A 22194-nucleotide genomic window follows, 5' to 3' on the forward strand; every position below is an offset into this window, starting at 1 on the left:
TGGGGGGTGGTATATTCATTTTGTTATTAATGTAGTATTAGTCACATATTCACTTTATGCACCAAGTGATTTGAGTTTGCAAAAATCCAGGAATGCTCTAAGACAGGAGAACCTTAAACTCACATCAGGCGGAGCAATTAAGCGTAAGATGTTTTAAACTTTTTTTAAAGGTTTAAAATATCGATGTTTTTGCTTTTTCTTCACTTGCAGTGAGGTAAAATTACTAAAATACCCGAAAGCTGCCAAAGATTTTAATGTTACTGTTGGAGGGAGGTTGAATGTCAACTGAAAGCAAGCGAAGGAACTACAGTGGCATCAAATCAAAATCTTCGGTTGCTTTCATGGTATTTAAAGCAAACAGAGGACTGAATACAACACTTTTTTTCTCAACTTCACTTAAAAATAGTTAGGATGTTAGGACGATGTTAAAGCCAAAGGTTAGGATGTTAAAGCCAAATGTTTTTAGGATGTTAAAGCCAAAGGTTTAAAAAGTCTACATAATGTACACAGCGTTAAAATATATTCTTGGCCAAATGGAAAGTGACCAATAGGCTAGAAATCGCTGTGTACAATTAGGTAGCTTTTAAAACATTTCAAATGGCACCAAAAACTTTTCACATTTTTATAGATTTTCTATAAAAAAAAAAATGACTTTGATGTTTAAGTGCGTTTTACTGTAAACTCGATATACAACTGATTTGAGTATAAGCCTTTAAGCATGTTTGGGGACTAGACTTATCCATCTCCAAGCTTACCCCGTTTTGTTATTGTAAATGCTCAGATTTCACTACTCGATTCTTTATTGCTTTTGAGTTTTGAAATTCCAACTGAATGAGGATTGTTTTTCAGTTATTGTGTGTGATTCCGATTTCCAAGTATGTGAAGGGAGAGGAATTGGGTTGCAAAACAGCTGACAGATAAATAATAAACCCCAAAAGATGAATTTTGTTTTATTTGTAAAGCTAATAAGGAAACCTAGTGTTAAGTTTCCCATTATAGAATTTCTTATAGAGAGATAAGTTTTGTAGAAATTAAAAAAAATCAAATTGAATAAGGAATAAGGCATTGCAAATTTCTAACGAGATTGTCATTTAGTTATGAGGAAGTTCACATATTAACGAAAGAGTGAGCAATTTATCAAATAGGAAGGTGGCCTTTTATATTTCGGGATTGCGCCACCCTTGTGTTGCAATCGGCCAACTGTCAGTTCTATCGTAAAGCTTGACATTTTTGAGGTTATGCGTACTCAGAACGTTTTGACATACTAGCGCTATTTGTGTTGTTTACAGTAACTTAAAAGATTAATCTCACCCAAAAAATGGGATTAAATGGTGAAGATTTTCGTGCGATTATTTTTTACAACTTTCACATGTATTAACTCAACAACAGTGCATCGATGAACTTAATTCAATTTTTGGCAATGAAGCTCCATCAAGGACCAGTGTTTATCGATGGTATGGTGAATTCAACCGAGATCGTACTTCACTACAAGACAAATTCGTGAAGATCGTCCAAAATCAGTTGTTGTTCCAAAAAACATTGTTGATGTGTGCTAACTGATATTGCAAAATCGTCATGTGACCTATCGTGAGATAAAGATAACCTTAGGCATTAGCGGGACCAGCATACATTCAATATTGCATGAACATTTGACCGTAAAAAAAAATTAGCATCCCACACAATTTGTCAAATGGCTCGTAACGATTGGTCGATAGAAATGCTTCAAAAATACCAAGCAACTGCATTTTTGAGCACTCAAAACATCGATTCGATGAGTCATCCGCCGTATAGTCCTGACTTGGCACCGAATGACTGCTTTTTTATTCCCGTTCGTAAAAAATGAGATGTCAACGTTTTTCGACACCTGAAGTAGCGGTTGCTGCGTTCAGAATGCATGTTTTTGAGATAACTCAATCAGAGTACAGAGTACAAAAGTACTTCCACAATTGGTTCAAACGCATGAAAAAGCGTATAGATCGTTATTTGGAATATTTCGTAATGAATAGAATATTTTGAAAAACAATAAAGCGATTTTCGATGATTAATATTTGTTTTTGTTCTCTAATCCCGAAATATAAAAGGCAACCCTCGTATGCTGTTGTACTAAAAAATCAACTATTCGTTCTTCTAGCCAATTTGCGCATTGTGACCTTAAACATGCGCCTTTTAAGTTCGTAGCTTCTGGTCTTAAACAGTTAAGTTGGCAACTCATCGGCTCCTGCTCCCTTGTTGTTCTGCTTGGCCACTGACCTTATTCTGACTAAAGAATACTTCAAATTTGCCCATGAACATAGTATTAAGAAACAGCGGGGATATTTCTCTCATATCAATGGATGCTGTTCGAAACAAGTTTAAGCTCAATGTCAAAAAACCTCCTGTTCATTGCCAAGTTCGAACGGCATGCCGGCAAGGCAGAGCAACACCACTTTAGCAGAGAAGTTTACATAGCTAATTACCTACGGTAAATATCTCACATGTGTCACCAGCACTCGGAGGGAATAACCAGCGCTGAAAATTTTTCATACCCTCCACCATAGGATGGGGGTATACTAATTTCGTCATTCCGTTTGTAACACCTCGAAATATTCGTCTAAGACCCCGTAAAGTATGTTTATTTTTAATAGTCATGACATTTCAAGTCGATCTACCCATGCCCGACCGACCCACTGTCTGCCAAAAGCACGCTTACTTTCAAAGGTCAGCAGAGAAACACCTCAAGGAGGTGTACTATCTCCTCTACTTTGTAATATAGCCATTAACAATATATTATTGTCTCAGGAAGAAAAAGGCGTAAAAGTGGCCGCGTATGCTGATGACGTGGCAATTGCGGTTAGGGGAAGGTTTCCCAGCACTCTTAAGAGATATACTTCAGGAAGCTCTACGTGCAACAGCGAGAGGGCTACCGAAAGTGGTCTAGGTATAAATCCGTCCAAGACAGAAGTAGTTATTTTCAGCTATACAGAGACACAAGTTGCCTACAATGGAATCTGTCTCCTTGGGAGGAGAGAATGTTCCATTTGCAGAAAGCGCAAAATGCCTAGGTGTTTAGCTGGACAGGAAATTGAACTTCAAATCCAGCATTTTGGAAAGGGCAAAAGAGCCATTGGCAAAAGTTGGGGATTAAGACCGCGAGTTATGCATTGGATTTGTCCTGCAGTTGTCAGACCTATAATGCTATATGGTGTTGTGGTTTGGTGGATGGCTCTTCAAAAGTCCACCTAATGCTCAATACTTAACCGGATCCAAAGGATGGCTTGTTTGTGCATCACAGCCGCCTTGAGGACGACACCCTCTGATGCACCGAATTTAATGGTACATCTTATGCGCAAATATATATAAGTGCAAAATTCCTGGGTGTTTTGCTGCACAGGAAATTTAATTTCAAATCCAACATTTTGGAAAGGGCAAGAAATGCAACTCTTGCCCTATACACCTGCAAGAGAGCCATTGGCAAAATTTGGGAGTTTAGACCGCGTGTCATGTATTGGGTATATACTGCCGTTGTCAGACCCATAATGCTAAATGGTGTTGTGATCTGGTGGACGGCGCTTCAAAAGTCCACCTACTGTTCAATACTTAACCGAAACCAAAGGATGACTTGTTTGTGCATCACAGCCGCACTGAGGACGACACCATCTGAGGCACTGAATTTAATGCTACATCTTATGCCTCTTGACATTGTGGGTAGACAAATTGCAGCGACCGCTGCCGTGAGGTTAAGGGAGCTTTCTCATTGGTCATGTGGTGGCTACGGACACTGTGTAATCCTTGATACAATTTCCTATGTGGATTACAACCTAGCTGAGCCACTTTTTGGTAAAAAGTACTGCACCACTATTCCTGATAGATCCGATTGGAACTAAGATGTCCCTGGTAACAGAGGTTACATAGACTTATTTACGGAAGGTCCTAAATTAAACCACTAGGTGGGCTTTGATGTGTACTCTAAATATCTAGAACTGGTCATATCGAAAATATTACCCAACCATTGCAGTGTATCTCAAGCGGAGATCCTTGCAATTAGGGAACTGGTGGAATGGGTAAGATATAATTTCATAACGACAATTGGTATAAATATCTTCTCAGACGGCTTCTCAAATCCCTGGAGAATGTATTTCTGAACACAAAAACCGCCCTCGATTGTCGCAGATCTCTCGAGATGGCTGCACCGTTCAAAATTCACCTCTTTTGGGAGCCGGGCCACAGAGATATCCCAGGGAATTGTAAAGCAGACGAGCTTGCGAGACTAGGAACTACCCTTCGCATTCCAGGGATATTGGAATCTGTGGGTATTCCTTCTACCGGCATGTAAGCTAAGTTTCCAGGACCCGGCCCGAGGACAACAATTGATAGATGGTCACAAAGAGGGGGCTGTGAGCACTCAAAAACTATGTGGCCTAATCTAGACTTGACTATTGCATTGGTGTCATTGGCTAGAACAGGCGTCTCAGTCATTATGTCCGTCATGACAGGTCACTCTCCAATTGGAAAACATGCTGACAGATTGAATGTTGCCAGCAACGGCTTTTGCAGAAGCTATAAGCACATCGAAGAAGAAAAGACTATAGAACACCTTGTGTGTGTGTGTCCCGCAATCGCAGTCAGAAGGAGTCCCACTTTAGGTTCTCATTTCTTTGAGAACCTGTCTGATTTAGCGGATGTAAACTTGCACAAGTTATTCGGGTTTTTAAAGCGATCTGGATGGTTCAAAGGTAGGTTGCCACATAAACCGATGTTGGATCTTGACTTCTTGAGCCGCTAAAGGGCGCAATTATTACCCGATTTGGATGACATTTTGCATAAAGTGTTTTGTTATGACTTCTAACAATTGTGCCAAGTATGGTCTGCATCGCTCATAACCTGATAGAGCTCCCATATAAATCGATCTCCCGATTATTCTTCTTCAGCCTATAGAGGGTGCAATTCTTATTCGATGTTACTGAAATTTTGCACAATGACTTCCACTTTGGTCTCCAACAGCCAAACCATGTATGGCGTCAATCGGTTTATAAATTGGTATAGTTCTAATAGCAATTCCTCTCCATGGTTCTTTGTTTGCCTTTAAAGAGATATCGGGCAAAGAACTTTACAAATGCGATCCATGTTGGAGGGTATATAAGATTCTGCACGCTTTACTTGTTTCTGATATTCTCGTTGGGATTTGAACCCTGACGCTCATTATCAAATGCGAACATGCTAATTTATGAACTACGGTGAGCCCCAAGATTCTGACTGAGCGGTTTAGATCGTTGTCTTCGCCACTATCGGAAACCAATGGCTGGAAATTCTTTCCATATACTAAGCATACTATCTGTATCTCTTACAAATCATCCTTCTTTGCCTTTACAGGGCAAAGTTAATTTTTTTTCCAATTTTTGTTTGTTTCTCTTTCGAGACGAGCTCAACGATCGGAGATGCAAAATGGAAAAGGAAAGCCAAAGATAGCAGCACACACCAACGTTTCGTCTTTGGTTAGAAGACTTTTCTACCATATTAGGTCTGATGGCTTCAAGGGCCGTGCGTTGGTATTTTGTATTTGAGTCGTATTAATAGCAAAAACGCATCTAGATACAATTACCTCATTAACCACGCTCGACAACCATGTCAATTAGCTGTACTTTTTCCCAATGCATGTATTTTTGTGTAATGACAGACATTCATTCTGTGACAAATTACACTTCTTCCGTACTACATATGATTTTGTGGAATTGTTGGAAGTTGTATTGGTGGTTTCGACAACAGCTCTCGCTGTTGCTCCGTGTGCCCAGGTTCGAATTCCTTCCTTTTTGCCTGTTAAGGCGAAAAACATTACATTTTACAATTTTTGTTTGTTTCTCTTTCGAGACGAGCTCAATGATCGGAGATGCAAAATTTTTTTGGTAAAATTTTTGGATTTAAATTTTTTTTGGTAAAATTTTTGGATTTCAATTTTTTTTTGGTAAAATTTTCGGATTTCATTCCGATTCCCGAATATCTTAATTCACTCTCACACTTGCCATTCTATTTCTCCTTCCAATGCCTCTACTTCACTTGGCGTGTGCTTACTCGCATATTTTGACTTTAGTAGAGGGTGTAAGAGGGAGATATTAAAACTAACTTCGACTCTATACCTTTTAATGACTTTGGCGCTACGATTACTGATCTTTACAACAATCAATTCATACTTTAAAAGCTGCATATGAATATTTCCCTGTGTTGCCAACGAAATGGCAAAAATATAATGAACATGATAGGTATTTTGGAAAAAAATTATATAAAGGGTGATTTTTTAAGAGCTATAGAAAAGTTTTTCAAAAAATAAACACACACAAAATTCAGAAAAATGCATGAAATCTTTATTTGAGTCGATAGTGCGGTCCATATAATTAAAAGTTTGAAGATTATTTCATGCAAATGTTGACCGTGACTGCGCTTCAAATAGGTCATCCGCTTAGTCCAATTTTGGCATACTCTTTCCAAGATTCCGGCCGGTATCTCATGAACAAATGCTTCAATGTTGTCTTCCAATGAGAAAATTGAATCAGGCTGGTCTGTATAGACATGAGCTTTAACATAGCCCCACAGAAGTAGTCTAAAGGCGTTAAATCGCACAATCGAGGAGGCCCATTGAACGGTCACCGAACTCGCCTCTCAACAAGCCCATTGTTACGCGTGCTGTGTGGCATGTGGCACCGTCTTGTTGAAACCTCATGTCATGCAAGTCAAGCTCTTGCATTTTGAGCATAAAAAAGTTGGATATCATCTCAAAATTGCGCCCACCATTCACAATTACGTTACGATTCGCATAATCTTTAAAGAAGTACGGTCCAATGATGCCACCAACCCATAAACCGCACCAAACTGTGACTTTTCCAAAATCGATAATTCTGCTTACTAACGTACCCTTTGAGCCAAAGATTAGATTCTTTGCTGAAGAAGAAGCAACGCGCGATGAACTTTCTTAACAGAGGATGCATTTTAATAATAAAATCAATAATTTTCAAGCGTTGTTCGTTTGTAAGACGCTTCATGGTTAGATTATAGACCAAACAGAAGATGTTTGACAGTGAAACAAAACACGAAAGCTGCGTGAGCTGTTTAAACCAGCGTTGCCAAAAAGATAATAGCTAAAAAATCACCCTTTATCACCTCATAATCCAATGATTTGTGAACAATTATCAAAGCCAAGCTTCCAAGTTAATTGGCTGATTAATTGTTATGCGCGCCAAAGCAAAACTAAAGTTTAATTGGCAATGCGCGCATGCGCTTAAACATAAACGCATTAATTTGTTTCATATGCTTTAGTTTTCATTCTTATGGTGATTATAGGGGACCTTGAATATGATAAAGCCCATGAAATTTGAAAGTTGTTGAAAATCCAACAAAAATTCTCATCATAAATTTAAGCAAATTGATCGTTATGTCTCTTTTGAGATCTTCGATCTTCATTGATTCAAGTTGAGTTTTGACAACAAGTGTCCAACAGTCTTCCGAGTCGTCTATGACCAATTGGAACTCGAAAGGGTAGCTTTTGCGCTCAGCGGCATTTATGACATAAAAATAGGCATTTTGTTTTAAATTTTCTTCCTCGTCAATGATTGTTTTGTTGGGAGTCACACTAGCTATTGGTCCGATGTCAGTCTGCCGTCTGTCTGTCGGTCGGTTGTTTTATTTACGCTTTTTATATCGCGCTTCGATTATTTATTTTTTCACAATAACTCATTCGTTTAATTTTATTATTTGTTTGTCATTAATACGTGAGACGTGTTGTGCCCTATTGCGTTCGCTTATCGGTTAAAAGAAGTGCAATAGAAAATTAATATTAATAAAAATTTTTAAATCTATTTACGCAAAATGCTTAAAACAAAGAAATTTTTTAAGAAAAATTATGAGAAAATTAAAAGAATCAAAAAGAAGAAAAGTAAGTCAATAAAAAAGTTGTGAAAAATATTGTTTGCCAAAAAAAAGTAAAGTGAATTCGAGGTATAGTTTGAAACCAAATAACGGATGAGATGTCGAAAAGCTATAATATAATTAAATCGAGGCCGATCCATGTGTGATCCATATGTGAAATATGAACCCACCTTCTATTATAGAGAATTTTTAGGCGCAAAAACCTCCTAAGTTCGGCCCAGCCGAATGTTGTGTACATACCACCATCGATTCAGCTACAAATTTGGAGAAATTAACGAAGGTTAAAATTGAGCCTCTTATTGACTTGTTCTTTGTAAGATCCAAGACAGATGTGAAGTTATATGATCAATTATCGGCACCCTATGTTCAAAACATGATTTATGCTTTTTGACTTATGGCGTTCCAATGGAATATACAAGAATAACATATACGTACAGAGACTATAGAAACATTGATTATAACTCACTACTTTGTGAAATTGGCACCGTTGAGTTAAGGAACTTTATGGCATGTCTTGCGTAGATGAACAGACTGTATTTCTTCAACGTAATGTGAGTCAGATTTTCGACAAATGTGTTCCGATGAAGACCCGAACTGTTTTTTCGAATGGGAAACAGTGGTTTGATAATGATAATAAAGTATTGATACGTAAAAGAGATTGTGCGTACCCTCGATGGAAGCTTTTTAGAACACCTGAACTCTTTAATGATTACAAGCGTGCGAGGAATCAGACCACTTCTTGTATAAAGACGAAGAAAATAGCTTATTTTAGGCATTGAACACGAAAGATACTTGGAGACATATTAAGTCAATTGGAATATGAAGTGATAATGCATCAATTGATAGACATGTTGATTTAGATGAGATTAATAGGAGTTTCTTGAACATATCTTTTTCTGAGCCAAACGTACATTTCTACGACAGTGAATTTAGTAACGTAAACCTCACCAGACCTACGTTTTGATCTTGAGCGTTTTGAGCAAAGCGATATCGTTAGCGCTGTAGAATCGATTAAGTCTAATGCCATTGGTTCTGATGGTATTGACCCAAGATTTTTTTAGGATAATTCTACCCTTTATTCTTCCGTATATGTGTCATCTTTTTAACAATATTATTTTAAGGAGTTGCTATCCACAGTCTTGGAAACGTGCAAGGATAGTCCCAATACCAAAGAATAACCAGGAATTTAGGCCAATAGCAATACTTCCATACCTCTCTAAGATATTGTATTTGAGACTCTAGTCAACCGGAAAATATCAGAATATATTGCGAATAATTCGCTGCTAACAGATTTTCAATCTGGTTTCCGGCCAAAGCACAGTTGCACTACTGCACTTCTGGAAGTAGTTGAAGATGTAAGGAGTGATATTGACAGCGATCAAGTTACCTTTCTTGTTCTTTTAGATCATTCGAAAGCATTTGATTCCGTTGATCCTAATATACTTTGTCTTAAACTGAAACACTTATTTAAATTTTCTGAAAGAACAACGGATCTTATAAGTATTCCTACCTTTCGAATAGAAGCCAATCGATAGGTGTTGATAGCCGGTGCTCTAGTTATCTTCCAGTCTCAAGAGGTGTTCCACAGGGGTCTGTATTGGGCCCACTCCTTTTTTCCTTATATAGCAATGATCTTCCTGGACAGTTGCGCAACTGTGGTATTCATATGTAAGCCGACGACGTACAGCTGTATGTGAGCTCCTCGTCGGAGAGGCTGATCGATGGCGTACTTCGACTTAATAATGACTTGGATAAGATAAACACATGGGCAAACGCCAACGGACTAATTTTAAATCCAACAAAGTCAAAGTGCCTTGTAATTGGTAGGAATCGGATGACAATGCCGCCCAATCTTGATGTGGCAATTGCTGGAGCCCCAATTGAGATTGTTTCATCTGCAAGAAACCTTGGTTTGGAGTTTGATGATAGACTTTAATGGAAGAATCATGTCAGTATGACAGTGCGCAGGACCTACGGCGTTTTACGAAACTTATATATGAGTCGACAGTATACTCCTTTGTCAATAAGAATGCTTCTGGCTAGGTCATTTATTCTGCCGAAACTATTATACTCTTGCGAGGTTTTTTACGGTTGTGATGTAACTCATAGGAATAAATTGCACGTGGCCTTTAACGATGTCGTTAGATACCTTTTTGGTTTGCGTAGAAGAGACCGGGTATCTGACTTTGCCAGACAAGTATATGGTGTCTCATTTTACTCGTTCCTTAAGATACGCTCGTTGCAAATGATCCACAAGATAATTTATACCAATGAACCGTCATATCTGGCTTCTGTATTGCGTTTTGCCAACTCTACAAGAGGTATTTTAGCAGATTTTGTAGTTAAAACAGCAAATTTTGTTAGTTGATATAGCAGAAGGAAATGTTTGCTAAAACAGCAGTCATGCCTGCGTTCCTATTTTCAGCAGAAAAAATAATAATAAATAACAAATTATGTTCAAATTTATAAGTCGACTTACTTCCGCTAACCGACATAAGCAGCAAATTCGGTGAAACAGACATTTAACATAACGCATTTCACCAGCTTATACTATGCGGCTATTGTAACCTCGCTGCCCTTAGGATCTATTAGAATAGAATATAGGAAGGGTTTAAACATTGCCAAAGTTATTTTAGTGTGCAGAGCCCCGACTTTTTTCTCTAAATTCGAAACACAACTGTGGACCACATAATTCATTTGCTATCCAACGTTTTAGTCTCTGCTGGAGGGGTGTGATAGCGATAGCCTCTAAATGAAAAGAAACTTTTCGAAAGACTTGGATAGATCAATAGCCATGAGAACTAATATTACACAGTTGGACCTAGTGTGAGACTTTGGCTACACTCAGAGAAATTTGTCTGTAGGTTAGGTTAGGTTTAAGTGACAGTCTGTCATCAGACTCACTTAGACGTTTTCGTCCATTGTGATACCACAGGAACAGAAGAAGGAAGATGCCTTCTAGTTCCTAGCGTTGAACCATCCATATTGCTTCAAAGAGTCCAACAACTTGAGAATGTTCACATCTGCTAAATTGGACAGGTTCTCAAAGAAATGAGAACCTTAAGTGGGACACCTTCTGGCTGCCAGTGAGGGACACACACACAGAATGTGTTCTATAGTCTGTTTCTCTTCGATGTCCTTACAGCTACTGCAAAAGTCGTTACTAGCAACCTTCAGCCTGTCAGCATGTTTTCCGATTAGACAATGACAATGACTGAGACGTCTGTTCTAGCCAGTGACAGTAAACGGTAGACCTCTTCAAGTCTAGATTAGCCCACATAGTTTTGGAATGCTCACAGCCCCCCCTTTGTGACCATCTAACATTCGTTGCCCTTCGGGCCTGATACTGAAAACTTAGTTTACATGCCGCTAGAAGCATACCCACAGATTACAGTTTCCCTGGAGTGTGTAGGGTAATACCTAGTCTTGTAAGCTCGCCCGCTTTACAATTCCCTGCGATATCTCTGTGGCCCGCCACCCAGAACAGGTGAATTTTCAACTGTTCAACCATCTCGTTGAGAGATCTGCGACATTCGAGGGCGGTTTTTGTGTTCAGAAATACGTTCTCCAGGGATTTGATGGCGGCCTGGCTGTCTGAGAAGATATTTATGCCAGTCTTCGTTATGACATTATATCTTAGCTATTCCACCAAATCCTTAATTGTGCGTATCTTCGCTTGATACACACTGCAGTGGTCGGGTAACCTTTTCGATGTGACCAGTTTTGATCTTTGGAGAACACCCAAAGCCCACCTGGTCGTCTAGTTTGCAACCATCCGTATAGAAGTCTATGTAACTTCTATTACCAGGGACATCGTTGTTCCAATCGGTTCTATCAGGCATAGTGGTACAGTACTTTTTATCAAAAAGCGGCTCAGGTAGGGTGTAATCCACACTGTCTGGAACATCGGATTTTGTATCAGGATAGCACAGTGTCCGTAGCCGCCATATGATCAATGAGAAAGCTTCCTTCCACCATCAGATGGTCTCGTCCTCATTGCGACTGTGATGCACAAACAATCCATCCTTTGGATCCGGCTAAGTATTGAGCAGTAGGTGGACTTTTTAAGAGCCGTCCACCAGACCACAACACCATATGTTCCATATGGGAATGGTCAAATTTGCATTGTCCCTAACACTTAGAGGGGTTTTTTTCTGTTAGATGCTTTTAAAGGAGGAGAGATTTTTATGGAAGGGGATATTATTGAAGAGTATTTTATATTTGCAGCCAAATGTTGCCTTGTATTAGAGTTTTATATCGTTCCTCTCGGTCTACTTGTCATCAAATTTCGACATTAGCTTTCTTTAGAGTCTTTGGAGTTTTTACGGCACAAACAGCCTAATATACTTTGAAATAGTGGTGATAGTCACAAGCTGTGAAAAAATTTGTCAACGCCGACTATATGAAAAATCCGCAATTACTTTTTGTGCAACCCAATAGTTCGAATTTTTATGCAGTGCTAAAAATTTCTGTTGCTTTCATTACGAAAAACGTTGCTCTTGTAGGGCACTTTCTTGGTGTCCTACACTAGGAAGCTTTTTCTATGTGTTTATCTAAGATAAAAGGTTAAGTTACTCAATTTATCTGCTGCAACTTAAGTGAAACAATCCTTAGCTTATGGATGTACTACAAAAATGCTTCCTAGTTTGCCCCCAGTCTTCATATAGCACAAAACAATAGTCGGCCAATGCTTTCTCACATTCCATGGGCATAAGTACTGACTGGTGTTGGCTGTCTAGTGCATCTGATAACATACATTGTGGGACTCCAGCTACTCTTTGTCTCTTGGCTTGCATCAAAAGCCCTGAGATATAAAACCATTATCCCTTTAGCAGACATTAAAATCATCACCATCAACGTCATCAACGTCATCAAAAGTAGCCTGGCATCCCGACAGTCAGCCATGCAGCCAGCCAGCATGCCATACAGCTATAAGTGATGAAAGTCAAACAACAATCGTAGGACGAGTGCACCCAGGACACTTGCTCACACACACACATAAACCCACTAAAAATCACTTAACATGTCACAAGGATGCCAACTAAAAGATGAAATTGACACTTGTTTTTGTTTCAAGAGGGAAAGATAGACAGTGAGAAAGAGAGAGAGAGAGAGAGAGAGATAGAAAAAAATCAGACAAAGCTTGTAAGCTGAGTTGGCCAGACAGAAGGACGACTGTGGTTGCAGCAATGCAAGTATGCAGGCAAATGACTTAACACCATTATGCAATTGCCTATCTATCTGCATTAGTCGCTGTCACTTTAGACTCACAAGACTAAAAACAAAAGCAAATATAACGTAAAGGGGTAAAGTGGGGAAGCATTTGGTAAACTTGAGGTTAATTTTGAGAGTTAACCCTTGTAACGATTAGATTTGTGTGCTGGTTGGCCAAAGTGGTTATTGGTTCCCCAGAAAAAAGCTATAAAAACAAACCTCGCTTACAGGAGTGGGTCCACTAACCACAACAAACTCTGCTGTCCATAGCTGACATGTTCCAAAACACTCATGAAAAACGTCATAAAAATGTTTATCCTAATGGCAATGTTGTCATCGCGGCAAGCATTCCAGGGTGGAATTAAAGACATTTTTATAGCTCTATTAAATGAAACAAGGAGTTGGTTTGGAGTTGAAGTGCGTGCCAAGGGCAATTTTGGGTATTTTAATGCGTAATACACTCCTCTCTTCCTCATCATTATGGGGTGCTTACTTTGAATGCTTGGTGTTATTCCACCCACAGTGGTTATGAAAACCCATTAAAGTTAGGCAAGGCCAAGGGTTAAATGTTCATAAATGATTTTGTTAAGGTCAACAAGAGCAAATTGAAGAAAATGTTACACTTCAACTACCAACCACCCCATGTTTTAAAAAAAGTTAAATTGTCTATGAAATAGAAATTTTGGTTATAATTAACGTAAAAACTAATTTGTAATTTGTCTACGAAATAGAAATTTTGGTTATAATTTACATAAAAATCTAATTTGTACGAAATTTTCCTTAGGCCGACTGCCTATTTCCCCTCCTTTGTTTTTCATCACTTTCATATCTTCCTTATCTCATTTGAGCCTAATCAAAATATTCCATTAACTTTTCACCTCTCTCTATCCTTCCTTCCTTCTACTTAAAATTCAGTGTGAACAAACGCAGCGTATTTGACCTTTCACCTTGTCAGCAATGTGGTATATTAAGCAAGCAACCAACGTGCCTTGAGACTACTTTCAGCAACATAAAGCCAAAATTCTAACCACCCCCACCAATTTGTTAGACGCTATTGATTTTGCTTTAGGCCAAAATCTATGACGACGGAGAAATTCATTAAAATTTCCTCAACCTTGGCAATAACCTTGCAGGCGTTGCCAATTACTTTGGTGGATAATATTTGAGGCGTCTCACAGCCATATATTCTAACTCAATAAAAAGGAAGTTTTTGCTGATACCTTTGTCCTTGGAGGTATATAAATTTCACTTGAACTATGATAAATGATTTTTGTGAAAACTTTTGTATGCCCTAAAGAAATCAAAGGAAAAAAACAACCAACAATGTTCACCAAAATAAAGTCTCCAAATCCCAGCTGTTGCGAAGTTCAAAAAGATCCATCATGGAAGTTTACTGAAATCTCATGATTTATCTTCATTAGCTGAGGATTGGTGTGTTGATGTTATCATATCCCTGACATGTTGTTGGGATGATATGAAAATAGAAGGTTTCTCATGGCTTAATTAAGTTCAACAGGGAGTGACAAGGAGTTAGTCCAATGGTAAAGAACATGCGTTAGAAATAACTTGAATAATTCTATTTTAAAGGAAAAGTTTCATGAATTGGATTTCATTGAAAATTTAGTTTATATTTAATTTGTATAGACAAGGAAGGAAGCCATAGAAATAAAATAAGTTTCAGCTCTTTAAGTCAAGTTATAAATTTTTTTGTTTAGTTTATTTCCGATATTTCGGTTGACCTCGCCGAACCGTTTTCAAGGAGTTTAATTAGTGAATTAAAATTCATCCTTGAAAACGCTTTGCCTTAAAAGTCAACCGAAATATTGGATATCAAATTCGTTTTCTAATCTCATTTAAACTCCTTATTGCAAAAGTCAGCAAATATGTCCGGTTTGAGGTATTGGCCCTAAAAACTATGAATCTCTTCAAGACCCAGATTGTCTCGGTGAACAAATACATCCTACTTGAGACAGTTGGCCCTTAATGTTGATACCAGATACGTGGTCTACTCCCACATACCTTTAATTAGAGCCCCATATTTCCATAGTCGGCAAACATGACCGCCTTGGGGGGTGTTTTCTGGATGGACGGCCACTCAGTGAGTTGGCCTTGAAAATATATATCGAATTCGTGTTCCACTTTAAAACCTTCTTATTTGAGCCTCATATTGCAATTGTCAGCAAATACCTTCTATTTGGGTGGTGTTGTAGGGGTGGGGTGGCTCCATAGACACTTTTCCCGAATATTGATATCAAATTCGAGCTTTACGCCCGAAGACCTTTTATTTAAGCCCTATATTGCTATGGTCGTAAATTTGTCTCCTTTGGGGGATGTGTTTGGTGAGAGACGACCCCCCAAACACTTGGTCCCATATTTGGATATCAGATTCGTATTCTGCATTCAAATACCTTTTATTAAAGCCCCATATTGCCATGGTCAGTAAATAAGTCCTGTTTGGGGAGTGTTTTGGGAAAGGGGCGGACCCCCAGATTCTTGATCCCACATTTGGATATCAGATTCGTATTCTACTCGCAAATACCATTCATTTGAGTCCCATATTGCCATGGTCGGTAAATATGTCCAATTTAGGGGTGTACGACAATTGGATATCAGATACGTTTTCTTATCCTAAATACCTTTCGTTTGAGTCCCATATTCTCGTGATTGGTCTAAATATATGTTTGGAAGGTTTTTGGGTGGGGCAGCCCCCCTAGGTACCCCATCCGAAATTTAGATACCAAATTTTTATTTTTAGGGTACTATATGAGAGCACTCAAAATTTGCTTAAATCGCACTACCCATCTCCGAGATCTGGCGTTTCTGAAAATTAGGGTAAGGGGGAGGGTCCGCCCCCCTTCAGATATCAAAAAATGTAGTACCATATTTTCACCACGGGATCATTATGCACCATCTGTGAAAATTTCAAGAAAATCGGTTCAGCCGTTTCTGAGTCTATAAAGAACACACAAACATACAAACAAACAAACCTACAAACAAACACAAATTGATTTTTATATATATAAGAGATTTAGCTACCGAAAATTAAATATTTCTGTAATCGACCGAGGCTTATTCTTCCTGACATGAACACCCCCCAAGCCCTGATATAATCGGACATAATGGTAGCTAAATTATTCTATAACTGGCATCTGAATACTATGCTTCTACAGGGAGATTGACCCACTGAGGATGATAATTCCAGATATTGTGGATTCTCCTCAGTGATCGGAATACCCACCCAACCGTGCTGACTTGGGATGAGCAATACACAGAACAAATTTTTTTTTTATATTTGTAATCTAAAATTCTAGGCGTCATGATTGCATCGTGTCTGATTGTCTGGTTTGTGTACAATATTGCAAAAACGTTACGCTCAGAAAGTCTGCTGGAAATGGGACAGCAGTAAATTTTGCAAAAAAGGAAACATTTTCTGCTGTTTTCAGACGATAAAAAGTTGGTTAAAGGTAAAAAAACAAATTCAAAAATACTTTAAAAATGTTGCATACTAATCATCGAATTCGTATCCCATCCTCAAAGACCCTTTATTTGCGCCGGGCAATGGCAAAGGAAATGCTCCAACGTCTCATCATCTTCCCCGCATGCCCTACACATGCTATCACTTGCACCGCATCGATTTTACATAAGTGAGCTCGTAGTCCTATGTGTCCGGTTATGATACCAAAAGCTATACTGGCCTCCTTTTTGCTTCCATTCAGTAATAGCCTCGTCTTCTCACGATCTGGATCCCCCCATAGGATTTTCGCCGTCCAACCTACCGCTGTTCCACAATGTTGCATGCGCATTCGTCGACCCGAAAGTTTATTGACGACAGTTCTCTGGCCTTTATCGCCAAATCGTCCGCCCATTCATTTCCCCTTACTCAGTTATGGCCCGGCACCCAAACGATGCGGATTTTGCCATCCTCAAAGAAGGCGTTAATCTCCTTCTTACACTGCAAGACTGTTCGTGACCTTACCGTCCTGGTTGTTATTGCCTTTATGGCAATTTTACTGTCGGTAAAGATGTTCACACTCGACGTCCTCGCGTTAGCACCACACCACTTCACGCATTCCGTGATCGTCCGGATCTCCGCCTGCAGGACCGTATTATGGTCAGGCAGTCTAAAACAGATGTCAGTCCCTGGGTTCTCAATGTAAACCCCCAGGCCCACTCTGTACTCTAGCTTCCATCCATCCGTGTAACATGATCTTCCAGATGGCAATACTAGGGTTCCGTCAAGTCAAGACTGTGCCGATGGCAGAAGTGCCTCGCACTCGACTTCAAGGTTCATCTCAGGTATCCGATCGGAAACCTCTTCCCTTCCTTCCAAGTTTCCTATCGTCGTCTCGATTATACAGCGATGGTATGACCTGCTCTCATCCTCAATCCATTCTCCCATCGCCTTAAGTCTCATAGCCGCAGTGGCTGCCTCACACTTAATCTGTATGTCAATGGGTCGGATATGTAGAATAGTCTTCAGTGCCCTATTGGGCGTGGTCCTCATTGCTCCGCCTATGCCAAGACAACATGTTCTTTGAATCTGTTGTGTGGTCCTTATGTTGCACTTTTTCTCCATAGCAGTCCACCAAACTACTGAGGCGTGAGTAAGTATTGGTCTAATCACGCTCCTGTGGAGCCAGTGTACTATCCTCGGATTCAGGCCCCATTTCGAGCCTACGGCCCATCTATATAGTCCCCACCATCTGTGAGCATTCTCAGTACGCTCCGGAATGTGACACATCCAAATCAGTTTCCTGTCCAAGATCACACCAAAATATTTTACCTTGTCAGATATCGAAATCGTCTTATTGAGGAAACGTGGTACGTTAAATTGGCCCACCTTCGTCTTCCTCGTGAACAGGCATATTTCAGACTTCTCTGGGTTAACATTGAGACCTCTGGGTCTAGCCCAGTCAAATGCCATATGCAAGACCCTTTCGGCCCTTCTGCATAGCTCGTTCGGATCCTTACCGGTAAGAAGTATTATAACATCGTCTGCGTTGCAGACGGGTTCAAATTCCTTCTCAGTCAGCATCCGTAATAGGTCATTTATATTGGTCACCTATAGGAGTGGCGATAAAATGCCCCCTGTGGCGTGCCCTGTGCCACTTTCTCCCTTACATTTATGCCATGGGACACACAATTTATCCACCTGTTCCTTAGCATATGGTTTATCCAGTCTCTAAAGACCGGGTCCACCCAGTACTGGTCTAAGGATTGGTCAGAGTGTCGGTCCGCACATTGTTAAAAGCCCCCTCGATGTCAATGCATACCGCCAGTGTGTACGTTTTGCCATCGAAGGATTCATCTATTTTATGCGCAACCTCGTGCATGGCAGTCTCCACCGACCTTCCCTTGACATAGGCATGCTGTTTGTATTTGCGCAGTTCGCTGCGTGTCCTACTCTTTATCATGGTGTCCACAATACGTTCTATGGTTTTGAGTAGAAAGGACGTAAAGCCTATGCGTCTGTAGGCCTTTGGTGTCACATAACTTGCCTTGCCGGGCATGGGTATGAACACCACCCTTGCCTCCTGCCAGGCTTTCAGAGTATATGCAAGTCCTAGGCACGCTGTGACCAAACCTTCGTTTTGCTTGCCCAAGAATCCCAACATGCGTTGCGTCGCAAATTTACTGTCCCATCCCTTGTTGAAGACCGTAGCCTTTGTTAGCTGGGGGATATCCATCTTTCTCACCAAGTCGAGCTTTGCGCCCTCCCAGAGAGCGTGAATACCTCTGTTGAGCTGTTTGACGGTATCAATACATTCCGCCGACGCAAAACGCAGTGTAAAGATGTCCCCTCTAAACTCGCAGCTCATAATTTGTATGGGTGGACTCTCTACAGAGTTCCACACATGTTTAAAAATCCGATCGTTAACCAGATCCTCCACTTGGGACCGATGATCTGGTGGAATCCTAGTGATGCGCCGCCGATATTGATGACTGCATAAGTCAGCTCATCTCTGTTGTGCTTCCTTGGCACTCTGGCGTAAGAGGGCGGCTCCTTACCATTCTCAGCGACCATCTTCAACTTCCGTGATGGCTGTGGCCTCAGTTTGGAAGTCATAGTCCTCCATGAAGACTCAAGGGCGAGCTTCCTTCGTTCCTGTTCCAACTTGGTTTTCCCAGAGTACTTGAAAGCGGGGAGCTCTTTTTCTTCTTCAGTATTTTAGCAGTGTTATACTCTTCGGGAGATCCGATTCTTTTTCCAGTTTACGTAGAAGTGCTTGGAATGTCAGTTCTATTCCTTCCAGCATCCTGCACATAGCACATAGCAGAGCCATCGCTCACTTCTGCCGTCATCTCGATGCCCTCATCTCTCGATTCGGCTGCGATGACTGTTCCATAGACACAGTCGCTGTCTGAATCCGAGTCAGAAACACCACCTTTACTTAAAGGCTGGGGACGAACTGTGCATCCCCTGGTTTATCCGTCTCTTCCTCATTAATTAGTCTGACGACTAGTTATGAGCTTGAGCACCCACACCTATAGCAGGGGAGGACAACACGCTTGAAACCAAATGTCATGCAAGTCAAGCTCTTGCATTTTGGTCAAAAAAAAGTTGTATATCATCTCACGATAGCGCTCACTATTCACTGTTACGTTACGATTCGCATCATCTTTGAGGAAGTACGGTCCAATGATGCCACCAGCCCATAAACTGCACCAAACTGTGACTTTTTCTGGATGCATTGGTAGCTCTTGCAATGCTTCTAGCTGATCTTCACTCCAAAAATCGACAATTCTGCTTATTTACGTATCCATTGAGCCAAAAATGAGAAGCGCGCAGTGAACTTTCTTAACAGAGCACGCATTTTGATAATAAAATTCAATAATTTGCAAGCGATTTTCGTTTGTGAAACGATTGATGGCTATATTATAGACCAAACTGAAGATGTTTGAGAGTGAAACAAAATTCGAAACGTGCGTGAGTTATTGGTTAGCAAGTCTGCCTATGACCATGAACGCCTGGGTTCGAATCCTGGCTAGAACATCAAACAAATTTCAACTGTTGTTATCCCCTCCGTGACAATTGCGATTAGGGGAAAGTTTCCCAGCACTCTAAGAGATATACTTCAGGAAGCTCTACGTACAACAGCGAGGCGGGGTACCGAAAGTGGTATAGGCGCAAATCCGTTTTAGATGGAAGTTGAAATTTTGTGATTTTTTTAGAAGATTATGTCAAAACTGTTAAAGATAAAAGTAGAAAATTTTTTCACAATTTGATTTCTTTTGATAATTTTGTCAACATTTCATTTCTATAGAAAATTTTGTTCAAATTTTATTTATGTATGATCTAGTTATCGGAAGTTTTTCATCTATTTATTGTTTGGTAAAAGAATGTCAAATGGGTGTAGTCAAACCCTTTTGACATTTTTCTTAGTTTTGTTCAATTTTCTAACTAGTCTGTCACTTCAGAAATGTCTTCAAATAATTTGGATTCCCAGCCAAATCGTTGGATCGTTGTTTTACTGATGCTATAGTAAAAGCTTCAGGAGGTCTTGTTATAGGTGCTCTTGCCTCATCTCTTATTCCGGGACGACGTCTGCGGCCCATATTGTTGGGAATGGGATTTGGTTTGGGTTTTGCCTATGGAGAATGCGAGAAGAAGATTAAAATATTAACTGATTCTAGAAGTATGGATGTGACCTCTGTTTTCGATGATTAAAGAAAATATTTGTAAATAATCTATTGAAGTGATTGTCTTTAAGTTTTATTTGTGTTTACTGCCAGACACATGTTGGCAGAATTTTTCAAATTTTTTTCAAAGACCCATGATATCGGTGACATTGTCATAGACGGGTAGCATGTGTTTTTTGCTCTTGCGTTTCATTTCTTTAGACCTTAATCCTGGATTCATTTAAGATCTCTCACACAGTAGTCTCTTACTTCCCTGTAGTTGGAACGTATTGCAGATTTCCCAAACCGGCGAAAGCATTCAAGCTACCTGGAAGTCGCCCTCTTTCTTCAATAGGACAGTTGGCTATCCGTCGGCTGCTGCTGCCTTGTTGGTATTTAGTCGGTTTAATGCTATCTTGAATTCGTTCTGGCTGGCACTGAGTGCAAAACGGATACTACCAATTTTGAAAAATGTTCTCTCTATATTCTATCACACCTCATCTCTAAGAGGGAGTGTGCCTGTTCCAAAACCATAAGCCTGATGTTTCATGCTTTAATAAAAGATTCGAAAATGCGTTCGCCTCATGAAAACCTAGATTTTATCACATTCACGTCTTTCCATTGCTTTTATGGTCTCCTCTCTTCTACTGACATCAAGGGTTTTACACATATGTTTCATATTAAGCCTTAGGAGCTATACGGTACTCCAAGTCGCATTATGGGTTGCTTGATGAAGGCTACTAGTATGTGCTACTGGATTTTCCAGCGCTTTCCACAGAGGAAAAAGCCTTTAAATAGTAATATTATCGGCGTAATAAGTGCTTTCTTCAAGCAGTTGGTTTAATAAAGTGGAGTAGTCCGCAAACTTTTGCTGGAACAAACGATTCTCGAAATCGATATCATATACATATCGAATTAATTGTGCACCCAACACTACACAGAAACAAATAAAAATAAGTTTCAATCACAAAATTAATTGATCCATTTAATTTTTTGATTGAAACTGCTTTAATGACGAAAATGATAATATCAATCAAAGTTTTTGATTGATATTATCATTGAAAAAATTTTCAATTAAAAAAATTGCATATTCAATTAAAAAAATTATCGAATTTTTTTGAAATTTTCAATTTATTTTTTAATTGATACAATTAAATAAATAATTGAAATTTTCGAAATATCCAATTAATTTTCTATTCGATGAATTAAATATTTAATTGAAAATATTCAAATGTATTAAAATTTTTGCGAAAAGCGCGCTGTTCGATGCAACATGATTCGCATACGTAAAACTCCTGCAACATGAATTTTAGGTTTATCCTTGGGTCCATGATAACATCTTAGAAGCAAAATACCGAATTATAAAATAAAAAGAGAATTGAGGCTGTGACTTTATGAATTACATGCATTGGGGAAGTAAACCCAACAGAAAAAATGTATCTACAATAGAATATTTTATAATTAGAA

At 39.4% G+C, this 22194-nt stretch overlaps 1 protein-coding gene across 11 annotated transcripts in view; it reads left to right on the forward strand.

Annotated features, from left to right (window-relative positions):
• Window positions 1-22194, forward strand: part of LOC106089108 (guanine nucleotide exchange factor DBS) — a 352997-nt gene that overhangs the window by 27375 nt on the left and 303428 nt on the right. Inside the window, exon 1 of one of the 11 annotated variants that reach the window (XM_059370341.1) lies at window positions 7819-7900. The exons of the other annotated variants lie outside the window; for them this stretch is intronic. Coding sequence (XP_059226324.1) covers window positions 7834-7900 — 67 coding nt within the window. The 5' untranslated portion in view covers window positions 7819-7833. Of the gene's footprint in view, window positions 1-7818; window positions 7901-22194 lie in introns of those variants that run through there. 11 annotated transcript variants of the gene reach the window in all.

The sequence above is a fragment of the Stomoxys calcitrans genome, chromosome 5 (assembly GCF_963082655.1).
Source record: "Stomoxys calcitrans chromosome 5, idStoCalc2.1, whole genome shotgun sequence".
Classification (NCBI taxonomy): Eukaryota; Metazoa; Arthropoda; class Insecta; order Diptera; family Muscidae; genus Stomoxys; species Stomoxys calcitrans.